The sequence below is a fragment of the Prenolepis imparis genome, unplaced genomic scaffold (assembly GCF_030444845.1).
Source record: "Prenolepis imparis isolate NDT839.2.m4 unplaced genomic scaffold, iyPreImpa1.0 SCAF_12, whole genome shotgun sequence".
In the NCBI taxonomy this organism is placed as follows: Eukaryota; Metazoa; Arthropoda; class Insecta; order Hymenoptera; family Formicidae; genus Prenolepis; species Prenolepis imparis.
In genome coordinates this window covers 6,593,153-6,611,043 of record NW_028141170.1, presented here as the reverse complement: position 1 = coordinate 6,611,043, position 17,891 = coordinate 6,593,153, and the positions used below count along the sequence as shown (strand labels likewise).

The 17,891-nt window shown below is 36.8% G+C and overlaps 1 protein-coding gene and 1 long non-coding RNA gene across 2 annotated transcripts in view; one reads left to right on the top strand and one right to left on the bottom strand.

Annotated features, from left to right (window-relative positions):
• Positions 1-17,891, top strand: part of LOC145943543 (uncharacterized) — a 55,802-nt gene that overhangs the window by 10,176 nt on the left and 27,735 nt on the right. The window lies entirely within an intron of this gene.
• On the bottom strand, positions 959-17,712 carry Net (atonal bHLH transcription factor 8-like protein net). Its single transcript, XM_083051570.1, has 2 exons — positions 17,089-17,712; positions 959-4,032 (listed from the first exon to the last, which is right to left on the bottom strand). Exons 1-2 carry the CDS (start codon positions 17,138-17,140, stop codon positions 2,855-2,857), a joined length of 1,230 nt encoding a protein of 409 aa, XP_082907696.1. The 5' UTR covers positions 17,141-17,712; the 3' UTR covers positions 959-2,854.

The following is a 17,891-nucleotide window of genomic DNA, read 5'->3' as shown; positions in this document are numbered from 1 at the left end:
CTTAAGCAATTTGCCCTTATGCTAAACAGCTGCCGAACCGGATACAGCTTGAACGTGCTGCGCATCGATTCGTCGCTAATAATCCGGTCACAGATTATAAAGAGAGATCACTAAATAGAATTAAGAGAGAGAGATTATATAATAGAAAAAAGATCGCAATAAAATTTTAACTTTTCAAAGATTTCTACTAAAAAATATATATATAAATAAATTTAGAAAATTAAGAATATTAATAAATATTAGAAGCAATTTAAAAAATACTGTAATTAATCGTAAATGCAGTTTTATAACGCGTATAGCACAACACAACACGTTTGAACTATTGGTCGATATCGTTATCTGTGGGCCAGATGCTCGCTCGGGGAATATTCTCGTCTCGATGCGTTCGGTGTCGTTACACCTGAATACATATCGCGTACATTATGTGCGTATATTTTTACGAATTGCTCTATTGGATCCACTTTTACTTCGTCGTCGCGATAACAGCCGCGATTCCATCGGACGCTTAGGCAAACTCGCGAAATCTGGCTGCGACTGGTTATATACTTACGCTCGATTGAGCAATGTCGGCCGAGCTTGAATTCATATTTTTGCTCAATGTTGCATTTTCATGAGACAGCACGCGATACGACTGTGACCCAAATTCTCGTTGCATATTTAGTTATACTAAATGAGATCTTCAGCATCATTCGATTAAAATTCAACAAAGCTCGCGATATAAATCAGCGCTCGTAATCAAACAGTAATTAAAAACTTTTCTAAAATAAATTTCTCTATTTTCGTTCTTTCTCTGAATAGAATTCATAAATGGAGAGTAAAATTAATTTCAATGACATAATTACTAATTACGTGATCGCGATGAGAGGAATTGATAGAAAATAGAAGGATAAGATATATATGATTGGACATGTGATAGGATATGTGATTGTGCATACAAAGAAACAAAATTTTCGTTGTTGAATTTCACTTTCATTTGAACTTTGCTCGAAGTTGCCTTACAACGTAAAAAGGTACATATCGAATATCGCATCGGATCGCCGCGTAAGGCTTAATTAATGTACAAATGCGCTTTTTTCTTGTATGCGTCGCATAACACATGTTCGATTACTATATCTCGCTTCAGCATAAATCGTTAATCATAACATCGTTACTTCTACTATTTACAAGAGTTCGATACGCAGTCGACGAGACCGCGCCAAAAGACTATATATAACATATGAACGTATGCTGACTCTTCTTCGATCACTTTTACATTTAGCATCTTTAAGGTCAGGTAACATCCTCCTCCCGCAATAACGACGATCGTAATACTTGTAAACAAATCGCATAATTTTTTTTTGTTAAGAATTTATGTTTATTGGCCAGGGTAAAATCTATATATTTCGGAATTAACATTATATAACACCGTGCGTTCTCTCTCGAAAAATCTTTCAATATTAATATTAATATTAAAATCTAATTTTTTAATATTTAATATTAATATTAGAATTAAATATCTCTTTTTTAAAAACGGATTATTACTGCTCATAAACATTATATTGTTTTTAATTACGGATTTAACGGTAGACTTCGCAGGTCTTTCCGAAAGTGTGACTTTCATAGTAGATTTGAACTCATAATGATGATACTTTTTTTACGCGTTCTTTTTTTATCGGGCTATTATATTTTTACAGGAAGACGATATCGTTTGTAGTTTCGATGGCGGTGAATTATTTTTAATCGTCATGCTACGTAATGTACGTGTTAACTGCTTCATCAAGAATATCGCTAGCAGCATTATTATTGTCTTTGCTTTGTTTCGTTCTTATTCTCGCACACGTTCTAGATCAGCATTTTTTAAACTGGTGCAACAGATTGCAAGCGATCGATCGATCCCTTTGTCCCTTGATAAGTATACATCTCAATGGATCGTTTGTAAGTCGCTATTCTAGGCGACACGCGAATTCGTTCGACCGAATCAAGGCGCGTTTGCGTTTTTCGCAATTAACTCTTTCGAAAGGCAATATGTTTTGAAGAATACTTAAGGCTCCGTCAAAGTAATATATCATGCATTATAATGCTTTCTATGGATCTATCATCGCCAAAATATGAAAATTTAGAAAATTATATTTTGTAAAAAATATTATAATTTATATATGTATATATTTATATTTTAATTGTTATAAGAAATTTTTATTTATCGTAAAAATTGATTTAGAAAATTGTTCTCCGTCGTAATTTCCATAATGCGGTGCAACGATTGCAGCAGTGCTTGCGTAAACTAAGCGCCGTCTAAGTATGAGGATATTTCTAAAGATTTATTGTCTGGTTGCACAGCTGCTATCGGTACGTAGGTAGATGACCCGCGCCATAATCATGGGCGCCAGAAATTCTCTGTGTCGAGAGTATTCATTAAAATCTAAAGTTCGCTTATTGAGATGTCGAAGAATGTATTACATACAAATTCTATACAATGATAATGAGTAGTTATTCGATAGCATATTATATGCAAACAAAATTCATTATCATTTTATTGAACACACACACACACATATTTGTTGTTTAAAAGAACAAGAAAAACCTTTATGGCACCCATAATTCGCAATCTCAACTAACGCGTTTCTGATCGATACTCTACGAACTAATCGAGACAATCTCGTAGCGTAATTTTAAAAATCGATAGTTATAGCTAACGATTTATTTTAGATTAACAAGTCTAGATCGTTCTTCCTTTCCCCACAAATCGAATGGCATCGAGAATAGAAGACAAAGCGTTTGACAAGCGTATGTAGAGCGAAATCTTCCATATTTCATAAGAGACTCTGTTGTCTGTAAATTCTTTGTTGCCCTCATGTTCATGTAAAACAAGATTCGTTCAGTCATCTTTTCGCTTCCTGAGCTTGCCCTCCGTTTGTATAGTTCTAGATACTAGATCTATGCAATCATCCAAGTCTGTCGGGCCATTGTTCCTCGTAATCATAACCTCGCCGTCGTTCTCTTGAAGGATATTGGTGAGCGTCATGATGTAGCTGCAGGCAATCCTTAACACCGACAGCTTTGACAGTTTCTGGTTGTGCGAGTAGGCGGGTATGGCACGTCTCAGGGTGTCAAAGGCCGCGCTGATAGTATGCACCCTGGTTCTCTCTCGAGCGTTCGCTTCTATCCGTCTCTCTCTCGTCATGTTTTTATAGTTTCTCTGTTGACCGCTCTGATGTTTTGACGACACTGATGACGCTGCTTGATGATTTTCATGGTCTCTATGATTCTGGTGATTGCGAGTAGACGACGTCGCTAATAAATGCTCCATCATGTATGATGGTGTCTTTTCGTAGGTACCGCTAACAGCGGGGTGCGATGGCACACGGGGCTTCTCATTTCTCACCACCAAGGACAAAGGCTCATCCTGCAGTCTAGGATGTTCGGAAAGGATGCTCGTAGATGGTGTCGTTGTTATCGGCTCCGTTGACTCGAACAACCTCTGACGAAATTCTCGTCGAGAGGAAACAGACGATTTGTTGTAACTGGCAGGATGTTGTCTTCTAAATGATTCGTGTAGCCTCTGCATCGTCTCATCTTGCTCCCTCTTCCTCTCCTCTTCTTCTTTCTCGCTGGATGACGTTTTCGTCGATGTCACCGACGTCATCGTCGTCGTCGTCATCGTCGTCGTCGTCGTCGTGCTGGACGTCATCGTGGTCATTGTCGTCGTCATCGACGTCGTTGAGGATACAATTGTCTTGGATTCATTCTCACAGGAGACACGAACCCATGGTCTGAAGGGACTTGCTGTGCTTAGCGATCTGCTCTCCTCCTGGTCCACGGTGGTTTCCTCAGAGATCGGTTCGAATCGTCTCTTTTTCAACGGCGCCGCGATGACAGCCGGTTCTTGAATTTTGCGCGGTTCTGCCAGTTTTCGTTTGTTTCTCAAAGAGATTGGCGTCACCTGTACTTCGACGCTGTCTTCAGATGCAGTAGGTGAATGTAGGTCCGATCTGCTGTCCTCGTCGGCATCGAGGCAGGAGTTGCTATCCCTTTCAGAATCCGCCATGACACCGGCTGTAAGCAAAAAAGAAAACATGATCGTTAATTATAGCTCTCTATTTTGTGAATGCTGTAAATAATATAAAAATATTAAATTACATATTATAAATAATAACAATTTAATTCAATTTAAATTTTTCGGTCCTTTTTATACGTTGTATTCAATATATAATGTAATCAGAAAAAAATTTCTTTATCCTATATCTTTAAAATTATTATGACAATGGTACTTTCAAAAGATAAAGATACGATATAATACGAAAATCTTTTATAAAATTCTAATTAATATCAAGTTTATGTTAATTATGCAAGAAATATATAAATAGTTTGCTATTGAAATGCAATGCGATGTCAGTGTGCATGCGAATGATATATAGGTAAAAAAATCTTCGAAAACGTAGGCGTTATATGAAATTTTATCGAATTCTCGCATTCCGAGATTGCGTTCGTGCAACGTGACGGACGGCGTGGCGACGCACGTGTTTCCCTCGCGATTCCGTGGGCGGAACCGCGCTTCGGACACGCGGTAGATTTTCTGCTTTGATGCGTCATCCAGCTGGTACCATCTGGCGTGCACACAGGGACCGACCAAGAACGAGAGAGAGAAGATTATAATATATATGCGTTGCGTCTCGCTTTTCTCTGCTTCTTCGAGTCGAGTCGACTCGGATTCCAAGGCAGAGACTAATTTCGCTGATTTTAGTATCGCCGGCAAAGACGCTTGTCATCGTTCGACTTACTGCTACCCCTCGCCCCTTTTAACCATCTGACGCGCTATGAGAGTTAGAACGACACCTGTGTGTTTCTATAAATTTCTTATCGTATATACAAAATTTTAAGATTATTGATTTAACGAAACTTTTATTTTTTAATTATAATACGATAATATGATAAATGATAATTTTTTAAATGACAATACAAATTAAATATGATTTTGACGTGAACTTTAAGCGATCTTGAAAAGGAGAGCAATACGCAGCAGAGTCGCAAAAGTGTATACAATGCGCGAATTATCAAATGCGTTGGCGTAATGCTTCATATTTGTGTAACAAATGCGTGTGCAAATACGACGATGCGTAATTTTATCCGGCGTTAGAGCAAAGGTCGCGATTTCGCGAAATCGCGACCTTTCTCACATTTCTCCCGAGACGTCAAATTCCGTAAAAAAATTTTTACAAGCTGCAAACGACCTACGCGATCTTAAATATTTTCTAAATATTTTCTTCGTTCGCGATTACGTAAATGATTCCGCGAATTCGCGTGCGGTTGTTTAACGAAAGCGAACGATCGAATGCGCGGTTTCATCCGACAATCATCGATCGGTCATGCAATAATTCATTCGAGTCTATGATCGCGACGTGGCGACAAGCGCGACCTACGCGTTGCAGATGCATCGGATTTCTCGATCGCGGATCGCCGGCGCCGACTCTCCCATATCTCTCGTCTCTTAGCCTCGCTTTTCGCTCTATCCTCTTCTCGCATTCCCATTTTCTGTATCTTATTAGACTCTTCTCTCGAATGAGAGATTACTGGATCAAAAACAGTTAATGTTTTCAAAAGACGTCGTATTTATTCGTACTTATTCGAAATCGACATAGACTTAAAAGTCTATGTCGATAAGAATAATTAAAATTATTTTATTGCAAATTCGAAATAATTCGTCAGGATAATTTGTAATATAGGTATACATATACATAATACAAAAATATAAAATACAGAAAAAAATAATTTGTTTTAAACGTCTAAAAACGAAGGAGGGAGAAAAATTTTTAAAGATACTAATGAATTTCTTAAAATATCTTATAAGTGGAATTCTAAGAGTCAAATCTAGTGCATGCTGGATTTCGATCTTGCAGTATATTAATAAACGCATTTCTCCCATCTTCTCTTTTATTTCCTTCCTTTTCTTTTTCTCGTGTCCTCTCGAGAAGCAAAACGGCAACCAAAGCACGACCGCCACATGGTGCTGGCGCCAATCTCGTCTGTTCGTTGCTCTCCTTTTATTGCCTTTCCGAGAGAGGAGTCATCGCGATCACGACAAATCGGATCGTCTTTCCTTTCTGGTTGGCGATCGCACTGACCTCGCCGCGACGCTTTCCCGAAAACTTTTTGCGGATTCCGTGTAACTTGGAAGCCGTCCAGTCGAAAAAGGCTGTCCGGAAGGGCTTCCTTCGAACACGATAAGTGCCGGCTGATCGGAGCCAAATATAGGTTCCGTACGGCCACTTCGATTCACGCGCGATTAATGACGTGATTTTTCGTGACCCGACACCGAGTCAAAGTTAGAATTAATTGGAGCAATGTTCTCGTTCGTTAAATATTATTGCGAAATATCGCTTCGCGCGTAAAACAGCTTCTCGCCGCTTCTTTTAGTTGCAAAATGAATTGAGTACGAATAACATTCGCATTATATTAGAACGAGAGAGTGTGAGTACAAGTGAAGCGGAACTTGTGTTCGCGCAAAAAGAAGATAACACTCCCAGCCACCTGGCATCGTTTGTGCTCGTCGCGTGTTAGTTTAGAAGCGTTATCATACCGATAACAAGGCCGCACTCTCGATAGCGACCATCTGCCGCCGCTGTCGGCAATGATCGTTAATATTGTTTAATAAGAAAAAGCAGAACCTCTGCCTTCTAATCCTACGACTCCTGCTTGTTACTGATGCACCGATATCCCGATGCAGTCCACTCTTTGATATTAATATAAATATTGGTCTATGCAATTCATTATTAAATTTTTTTCTAATTACTTTAAACGATATCTATAATATATATAGCACGAAAAAAGCATAAACGCTTTTGAAGGCATCGCGTTGAATTGTCATCAATATCAATTAAAGTACATTATATCAATACTCTGCTAAATTTATGCATTTCTACGTAGAAAGAGTTTATAGTTAGATCGCGTCGTAATTTTCTTATCGTGCATGCGTAAAAACCAAAGACTACGAGCGCGTTGAAAGGAAATTATCGTGACAGTGTCAGCAAAAGGTTAGGTCATTAGGGGTCATCAGCAGGCGCCGCTGAGACATACGCTCAATCATCGGCCGATTCATAAATATGACAGAGCGAAAAAACGAAGCCGATGAAAGAGATCGCGCGTTCGCCGCAGTTCGAAATATATCGAAATATGCATCACACACACATACATACACATTTTTTCTTTTTTACATTAAAATATTCAGAGCAAAGTGAGGCCGAATGAATGCAAATAAAAGGTACGCGTATAGTATTCTCGCTAAATATTTGAATGAAACCGCCTGACATTTGCATAATTGCCACGTGAAACAATTTCGATGAGCACGAAAGGCTGAATTCTCAGACATCTCATTAAACGACAATGTCCTGCTGAGAATCATTTCGATCTAGAATAAAGCAGAAATCTGTCTGCAGACGTCTTATCTTTTCTTTTCAACGCGCCCACGTGGAGTCGCGCTCGTGCCGTATTTTGCGACCGATTCGCGAATCTCGCGGCATGTATCTTCGTCTCGTTCACATTTGTTCAAACACGCTGGCCACATCTGTGCAAACTCTCGCGATGGAACGTAACGGCTTGCACATCGACTTTCCGCTATCCTTCCGTCGCGGCGGATGTCGCGGTTTTTTCACGTGACGTTTCTTCGTGGAAGCATTCATCGTGCAAAAACGATTTTTATTTGATATTGTATCTTCTGCACAGTTGTGTGTGCCTATCGCGTTACGTACTGAATACCAAATTTATTTCATAATTATTACTTATTATTATTTTTTTAATGAAAGATAATCAATTAATTTTATATCAATTAATTTTTTGAAAATGTTAAGAATTTAAGTAATTTCAAGTGTATATATGTATATATATAATTTTCTATATATTTTTATTATCAGAAAGAAATATGAATATTATAAAGATAATTATTTAATAAATATTTAACCAGTTTATATCTTTAATAATTCAATAAAAATTCAATACATTTAAAAAGTCTGCGGCAAGTTTAGATTTTTAAACACATTGAATATAAAAAGAAATTTGAGAAATAGTCTCCATTTTATTCATACAAATAAGACGAAAATAAAATGAAAAGGAAATACGAAAAGAGTTCGTTTTCGCTCTTCTTGATTAAAAGAAGATTATTGAGGGCGCTTCTCTCCCACGTGAAAGATTGAAGATTGAAAGGGCGAAGAGATGAGAACACGTGGCATGTGTCGGAAAACTTCCAACATCTTTTAAGAGCTTTGTATAGAACCGAAGTGGCTAAATATAGAAATACGCGATTCTCGCGAACGCGACCGAAATCTGATCAGCTATGCGATTATTTTCCAAGGTATTGCGATAATGATGAGCATAATAACGTTTAGAAAACGATATCTCTTCTTTTACGCAGTAACGTAGCATGTATAAGAAGAATCTAAGAATTCGATAAGCGAGATTCGAGCGCGTGATCTATGGCCTGGATTACGAAAGGTTCGAGGAAAACAGAAAGAAGAGCATGTGAACGTAGGATGATCGATGTATGTAAAATGTTCACTATGCGCGTTTTATAATATTGATGAGCGAGACAACAATATTGATGCTGACAGTTAGCTTATTTCTTTGTTCGAATATACTAAAAATATAGAAGATAAAAATTATTAATTTTATTATCGTGCATAGTTTTAAAATTGTTATCTTTATAAATCATTATTATATTCATTATTATATTTAAATATCGTATTGTTATAGATAACATATTTTGATTAGTTTCATTCTGCTGATGGATAGAAATAATCATCACCTTAATAGAATTCGAATCGAATAGAGATATTACATTTTTTTCTCATCGATAAGTAGTTCGAGGAATGAAATGGATCGAGCTAAATAAGGGAAATAAGGTTACTCTCGACCGTAGATGACTCGCCGTGTGACTTCCGTCATTGTCCGAATCAACGAGCGCCCGTCTGTCATCGTCGGAGCCGCCTTTTGCGGAATTATAAAGCCGGCGTTGAACGGTGTCGACTGGTTCGCGTAATTACGCGACGCCAATTGCATCCGGCGCCGAGCGCGACGACGCCGTGGGTCGCTAATAATCACCTGTTACGCGCCGTAATAGCAACGTGTAATACGAGGTTCGTGCTCGTATATACATATAAGTACGATCGGCGCGCGATGACTTAGATCGCCGCGGCCGATACGCGAATGCCTTAATGATTCTCGATACCGCGTACTTAACGATTGCTTAACGAGCAGTCTTCGAGTCATTCTCGTCATTACCGTTTCAACGCGTGTCAACGCGTGTTTTGCAGTCACGCGCTTTGCAGTCGTGGGCGCCTTTACCGTATACATTATTGGGAGAATTATGCGAGAGGGCCCGAGAGCGGGTTGATTTAAGACCGCGACGCACACGTGGGCGCGAAAAGTGTGCACCGGCCGAATTAACCGTCTGATTATTCCCTTCTACTTCTACTTGTCGGGGCCGAGAGAGGCGACTTTGCCGAGTTTCGCTATTCATTGCGTTCGCGTCGCGAAAATAGCCGGTGTCGTCGGTGCAGTGCAATCGCGGCTGTAATAAGACATAGAGTCTCTCCTCTCCCTTTTCCCTCTGTAGGAGTTTAAATTATAAGGTATAATACCGCGATAGAAATAAATACTTAGATATATTGAATATGTTTATCTTGCTTAAGTGAAACGGAATATAATGCACGCAATGTCTTAACGAGTATAAATATCAGAATAAGTGTATATTGCTCAGAAAATAAATGAAAAATTTGTTTCTTTATAAATTTAATTCGATATAATCGAAAATCAAGAGAAATATCACGAATCGAAGAGTCGATACTTTTACATGATTGTTTCTTTTCTTTTAGATTTCTTGAGTCCGTTTGAAATTAAATGTCTCACAGCAACTTTAACAAACGATTTTTTTTAATTAAACGCAGATATAAAGAGTTGAATCATCAATTCATAAAATAAATATCTCTTCGCGGAATTTTTTCTTTCCTAATAGCGTACGTTTCTTCTAAAATAAGCCAGATAGGAAGCCGGAGAGAAAGAGAGAGAGAGAGTGAGAGTTTCGGTAATCCTCTTCTTAGAGGAAACCTCGTGCAAAGGCTGCGCAACGACACGACGAAAGAGCTATCCCGCGCTATTATATTCCACTCTCGTATAGCGGCGCGTCGCATTTCCGCCGGAGCTTTGCTTTCCGCGAAGAGAGGAGAGAGAAAAGGGGAGAAGGAAATAAAAAAAAATAAAAAACAACACTCGCCGATAAATCTCGCCGACGCGACGCCGCCGTGGATGCGTCGTTTCCTGTCCCGATCCTCTCCGGAGAGTGCGCGCAGCATTTATCGCGCTGCCAATATACCATCGCGCTTCCGACGAGGGAAGCAAGTTCGCTAGTTTCTTTTCGTCCGACATAAATAAATCGACTCGCTCGATTCATCGTTGTTGCACTTGACCGGTTCGATTCAGATAATGAGACGGCATTAATACTTTCGCGATTTCGATCTTCGGAAGGTTCTTCTTGAAAGAAGAAGTTTTGCTGTCGCTGCTTTTGTTTTTTTGATGTCACATCGATCGAATCATATCATAATCATATTCAAAGTCACGATAAAAACTATATTTTACGACCGAAAATAAGAAATAGTTGATCGAATACATAATTTCATTCATTTTGCTGCTAAAGCAAAATAATCGTAAATTGATGCAAAATCTATTTCTATTTATATAGTCTCTCGTGATATATCCATATGTTCTCTCGTGAATGATAAGAGAAAGCACACTATGTGACCGCATACACTCAGCTTCTCATATGGAGAGGAATCAGAGGAGATTATCCAGAAGAGAGCAAAAGAGAGAGACAGAGAGAGGAGAGAAGACGATGGCGCTAGCCAGATGCTCGTGAGAGCGAGCATGACTCGGTGTATCGAGTTGATCATTTGCGTGGCCGGTAGATCCGATTGCGACAATGCTCGTGTGTGTCCGTTTCTCTTAAGCCTAGTCTACAATGGCAGTAAGCAGTATAGAGTAAGCAGTAAGCAGTATGAAATGGGAATTGCCCATTTCGTTACTCCCGGTCTTTACATCCACTAAAAACAGTATACAATGGCAATAACAAGGCTGTAGGAATAGAGAGTATACTGTTTTTAATGGATGTAAAGACCGGGAGTAACGAAATGGGCAATTCCCATTTCATACTGCTTACTGCTTACTGCTTACTCTATACTGCTTACTGCCATTGTAGACTAGGCTTTACGCTGCATCTACTTCTTCTGCTACTGCTTCTTCACTTTGCACATCGTTCACATGGCCGCTTGCTCTATCGGAGTCTGGCCAATCGGTGTTGGGCGGCATCGTGTAAACACAATGCCTGTATGTGCTGAATGCGTAATTTATTTACTTGTAACATCCTTTTGCGCACGATCTAGCTGTAAAATCATTTTCCTGCTCACGCTTTATCTTTTCTCTTTCTCTCTCTTTTTTCTCCTTTTTTTGAAGATTTATTCAGACCGACAAGAGCTCGTTTGTATAGATCACGCGTGTCACCGAAGCAAATTTTAAATTATAATTATGAACGAGAAGAGTTTAAAAGTAGAAGATATACTCGTATAGAGAGAAAAGAGAATTCTTTTCAATTTTATTCGTTTCGTGAATTTTACTTTGAAATTTTTCTTCTTTACAAGAAATAAACTAAATAATAAGTTACTTTTTTATACAATTAAAAATTAAATGTAAGTCTCTTCAGTCTTAATGTAAGTCTAACGAATATGAATTTTATTTACCACTATTAATACTTTAATCTTGATATGCATTTCTTAATTTGCAATTCTTCTCAAAATTAGTATGATTTATATTTTATAAGATTTATTTTGCTGACACATTATTTGTGTAGATTATGATTGCTCTGCAATCTTTTTTTTTTATAATTGATTATGCGAATACCTCTTAAGACGTCAATGGACGAGTGCACAAGAACTAATAGCAGAAGATATCGATCGGCGGCGTGCGATAAAAGAATTCTCTTTCTCTCTTTCTCTCTCTTTCGTTGACCTTGTATCTTGACCTTTATCAATATGCTTAACTTTGCATCGATATCAAATCTTCAAAATATCATTCTCGAATACGCACGCACAAGTTTTGATTGTTAATGTTTTGATAATGAAGCAATTGTAAAATTTGAGATAAGAGGAATACAGTTAAAAATTAAATATATATAACTTAGATTTTTTTACCAAGTTTACTTAATTATTTTAATACGAAAAGAAAATGAATTCTGAATCATTGTAAATCAAATTATATCTTTTAAGTTATTTAATCTGAGTAAACTTTCCTGATGTCATTCTGTGTCGGTCTTACATGTTTATGACATTCAAAATAGTTTCCAAATTTAGGCTTATAATGTCCCTGATTTGTAGCAAATATTTACTCCGATTCAAATTCCTATTTAATATTGATTTTCTTTATTTATTAAAAATTTATGTATCCTCCAAATGCACGCACGCTTTAAATTTATAATTTTATAAATTATTTGAAATAACCATATTTGCTTAATAATCAATGTTCTAATTTTTAACGTTAAATATCATAAAATAATTAAGACACGATTATAAATTAAAATTTAATAAAAAGAAGGAGAGGTTTATTAAAATTATACAAATCTAATTAAAATAGTTGTATGTTTCAGAAAATAAAATTTAATTTTAATTAACTAATTTTTTTATAAATGTAACTAAAAATATATTACGTTATTATCTCAAACACATTCGCTATATTTTTTTCGTTAGTGGTAGCTGTTATACATGTACGTATATTCCGGTGTTTTTTTGGGGGGGAAATGTCCTGTACAGCTTTTAGATTTGTGACGAATGTAACTGTCCAATATTTGTCTTTCTCATTTTATGCATGTGCTGCGACGCGTATCAATCCGCGTAATAAACACGTGTAAGCGGCCCACGTGCCGCGGGCTTGGGTGAATATTATTCGTATATTTACCCATGTGTGCTTAAATCAATATAAAATCGCGAATGATAATATATATATATATATATACATATATACACGAATGAGTGAGCAGATGTGCCGCGATATTGTGGAAGTTTCGACGATTCGCGTTCTCATAAGCTTCGTATGAAAAAGCTCGCGTACTTGAAAAGCATCCATTTTTTAAATTATAACGTTCCCTGCCAATTATTATTTTCTTCATTCGCAGCAAAGATTTTTCTCGATTATTTCGAGCGCGGATAAAGTTCTCTGAGGGAATCGGACCGCGCGTTTATTTTAATCACGTCAACTGTGCGCTCGATGATCGAGAACAAGTGGCTCGCTGTCGCATGCATCGCAATGCATCTCTCATCATGCATTATCGATTACATACGTATACGCTGGGTGTCTCGAAATTGTTGAAACGTTCGGATTTAGACATTTCTAAGGCGAATTTATTCAAAAAATTCAATAAAAAGCTATTTTATATATATATATATATATATATATATATATATATGCGATTAGTTATAAAATATATATATATTTAAAACATGCGCTTTTGGAGTTTTATTGATTGCACATTATGCAAATTTATGGAAGAATCAAAGGTTTCTTTAAGCAGCGGAATAAAACGCTGTTTTCGGAAAAAACGAGATATTTTCGTAAAAAATAGTTATCATTGAAGTTATCAACGCTAGTAACAAGTGTAGGACTATAATGCAATAAAGTAGAGGTGACGAGAGAATCTTTTCATCTTGTAACACTCTTTATATCCGTAACGCGATTAACTAAGATATCGGTTATACTCTCAATGACGAGGTCAAAACTGGCGCAGTAAATTCCAAACGTTTATATGGAATATTGTGCACCTACGAGGGGGTAGAAGAGGGAGGGGGGCTAGTAAATGGTATTTATTAATTTATGGAGACAATTATGCAATGCTATATTAAATTGTAGGAATACTGGTATACTATGTTTTTTTTTTACGAACTTTCTTTTTCTCTCTTTATAAAATTTTGAATAATTTTTTATTTCTTTATTGCGGTTTACTATAGTCGAGATCAGATGCCGATTACGCAGGCGGCTGGTTTGAGAGTAAAAGTGGTCGAGCTAGGAGATGTGTGAGATATGCTAATGAATGCGCGCGTAGACTTAGGTGTAACGCAGTAGCCGATAGGCACTATCTCGATTATATACTTATCGCGGAGAGGACAGGTACGATCTAATTAAAACGCTCGTCATGTCTGTTATGCATTTATTTTGTTATACGATTTCGCGTATCAGATCAATTATGGTAACGGAACGACGGACGTTGTGATGCTTTTCGACGATAAGATTAATGACAGTTTCGAAACCAATAAAAATATTATATTACTATCAAGATATCTAACATAAATGATTAGTGTTGGCTATAAATGGTCAGCAACATTGTTGTCAATATAAGTCATAAATTAATATAATAAAAAAAAATATACTAATATAAATAAATTTTTATTTATTATTAAACGTATTAGAGAGATCAATAAGAGAGTTAATAAAGTAATAAAAAATTAATTTAAATAAATAATTTAGAAAAATAAATTAAGCATAAAAACATTTTTTGTCACTATTTTAACACCAGATGTGTTGATTTAAATATCGACTTTTTCATTTATACACTTATTAATCATTAAATCGATCACATACAATTCTTTATCGTAAAACTCTAATAATATTGACAAAAAATTTGATATGATATTTTTATGCGAGCAATATATCATTAAATTCAAAATTTAGTAAAACAGTAAAAAAAATATAATTATTTAAATTCTTAAATCAACCACGCGACAATTATGTCGGTATTCGATATGTTATAGTTCCAATTCGATTAGAGAGAGATATCGTTTTTTTTATGATTGAATAACATTTTTTTTTTTTACTTTTCGTTATTACTAACCGGATGTTTGATATTTCCGATTTTTACCTTATCGCTTTTCGAGACATCTATAATAAGAGAGAATTCAATATCTATTATCATGCAGATAATAAACTGTATAATTAACCAAAACTTGATAATGAATTCCATTAATAAATTCAAGAGATAAAACATAATATATTATTTCGTATTTAAGTGATCTTATCATAGGATTGATGCATTAAATAGATTGTCAGATTTTTCTCCCTGACGTCAAGTTAAATCGACGCGCCACGCTGATTCTACTGTTCCACAGGCATTGTTGTTTACGCGTAGATGCCCAGCACCGATTTCAAGCTCGGTCAAAGGGGGTCGCCTGTACTTTGGGCGTGTTTCTTTGTGGTTATACATGTGTGTGACGACCCACGCTGGCGCCGTCGCAGCCACAGCCGGTGCCACTACTACCACCTCTATTACTGTCGTCTCTTTTTGTCTCGCGTTTTTCTGTTCTCTCTCTTCCTCTCTTCTTCTTGAATCGCTGTATACCTTCAGTGTCTAGCAAAAATGCCCAGACTATCGTCTGGCATTTACGCATAAACAAGGATAGTCTAGTCCCGCGATTGTGAATAAGATATGTTTTAAGATAGAAGATTGCTTTAAATGATTATTGTTATTATTGCTGTTGATTATAATAATATTTGATATAAATTGTTTCTCGATGTAACAATTATTTCACGTAAACATGCTTGCGTGAGTTTTTTATGACAACTACCTGTGCGTCTAATGTCAAAGTTATGACGCTTTATGATTATTCTCTAGAACTGCTACTAAACTAAACTATATAGCTAATAATATAAGGACAGTTTTTGTATGTTTGTATTCTCTCCGTTTTTGTATCAGTTTATTTACGCATTTTTTTGCTCGTCTAATCTTTATATTGATATACAAGTCCATTTTGCCCTTAGCCGATTTTTCCTTCGTTTCTCGTCCCGATTCATCAGACGCGATTTTTCATTCCGCATCGGCACTGGCGCCGTTCATAAAGATAATTATCGGTCCACATCAAAAAGAGCGAATCGATCGGTCCACATTTAAATTATTAGTCTCATATGACGCATTAAAAGTTGTATCGGAATATTATTCGATAGGATTTTAGCGTATTTTTATATATCGAAATGTCAATCACATATATCGATTTAAGGTCGAAACAAATTCTAAACAAATTCGGAGCTCGCTGGAGAATTCCAGTGGGCTTAAGTTGTGTTGATAATCTTGTCACAAATTATAGAGTGCTCTTATATTCTAATTAGAAGCTTACTTATTGTCAGATCGATGACACGAGAAAATATAAAAGCAAAAACTTTTGAGGCATCAAATCTAAAATGAATGAATAAAGAAAAATAGTAATTATTTCATAATTAAATTGATATGGAATAAAGTAATTAAAAAATATATAATCGAGCTAGGAAATAATAAATTAATTTTTTTACGAGCAATTATACAGAATATAGCGATAATGATTTGTACAATCGCAGTGATTCTTATTCGTACAAAAATAAATCGATTGTAGAATTTTTTTTCGTACAATGTTTCGATGTTAAGAAAATTTTAAAGATTTGTCAAATAATTTGTATGTGTTTCTATTATTATGCAAGTTTATTAATTTATTATTGTTATGTTCAAATAAAGCCATCGAGACAATACTTACTCGATGGATTTTTCAAATTAATTTTCTTGAAAATAAAGTCTCGTACGAAGAAAAATTATTTCGTAATTTCGATTTATTTTTACACGAGGAGACATTTTTTCGATTATACATCTTACAATCACATTCAGCATATACAAAAAATTTGTTGCATTGAAACTTTTTAAATTTAAATTAACGACTTCAATTAAGTCAAGATTTGATTTTTTCGAAGGTCTAATCTTCTAAAAAACAATGGAAAAATATTGAAAATATAATTTAAGTTGTACTTAAAATAATTTTAAATTAATGCACTCTGTATATATGTAATATTTTTGTAGAGTTATTAGAAGGAAACTAATGCAAGTCATTTATTCAAAATATCGAACTTTTCATTCTGTACGATCTATTTTTAAACTTTAAAGAGACGAAAAACGGAGTTAAATCGAGTCGTTAAAGTGATCAACGATTTAAAGCGATCATCTTCGCTTCGGTTCTCGTGTCATCGATCGATTAAAGTCCGTGAGCGCATCACGGACTATGAATTAAAATTCACCTTTCATGAAAGCTGAAAGCTCGAACGTACTTTCCACCACGTGCTCGCTCATTTTCCTCTCATGGACCACCGGCACTTCACCGGTTCACTCCTTCCTCGATTCACGCACCCTCACGCACAAATACACTTTTCTTTCTTTCCCTCTGGTTTAGATCCACAAATCTCGACACGTGTAATCAAAGCGCTGGTCTGTCGCTTTGGTAATCCCAAAATTCCGTTCACCGGGCGCGAGGTGACGTTCTGTGAACTGGTGTGAACTGATCTCGCAGGTCGGTCTAGGCGATAAACTCGATAAAAAACGACACACGTCCTATTCCGATCGCAGTCGACAGCGAACTGACTCACTTCGTATACTCTCGACTCCGTTTCACGCTCTTACGTGTGCGAGGGAGACCCTACTGGTCCGTACTCCACTGCTACCACCACCAGCTTGGCTGCCGCCACCACCATCGCCACCAGTAATATCGTCGCGCTACTACCACCACTGCCAGCAACACCAGCAACACTAGTAGTACTACTGAACTACTACCGCCTGTACTAATACTACCAACTAGCGTTAGCGACCCGATGTCGCCGCGGACACGGTCTCTCTCTCACGTTCACCAACAAGCTTTGTCGATTCGAAAATGCGGCATACAAGAGAGCATGCAACGATGGTGGGGATCCATCGCGCCGGAAAAGATCCCGTGACAACGTTGGTGTTCAGCGTTGGCGTTGGCGCCGGTGATGGTAGTGGTATATGCGTCGTCATCCCCTACATACTCACGCTAGGCGCGTCGCAGCTGATAATTGTAGTAGTAGTA

Bases quoted from the DNA above. Each gene is read 5' to 3' on its own strand.
- Net (XM_083051570.1), bottom strand. From the start codon at position 17,140: ATGAGCGAGCACGTGGTGGAAAGTACGTTCGAGCTTTCAGCTTTCATG. The intron at 4,033-17,088 runs GTGAATTTTAAT...TTTTGCTTACAG, and splicing joins GCTTTCAGCTTTCATGAAAG to CCGGTGTCATGGCGGATTCT.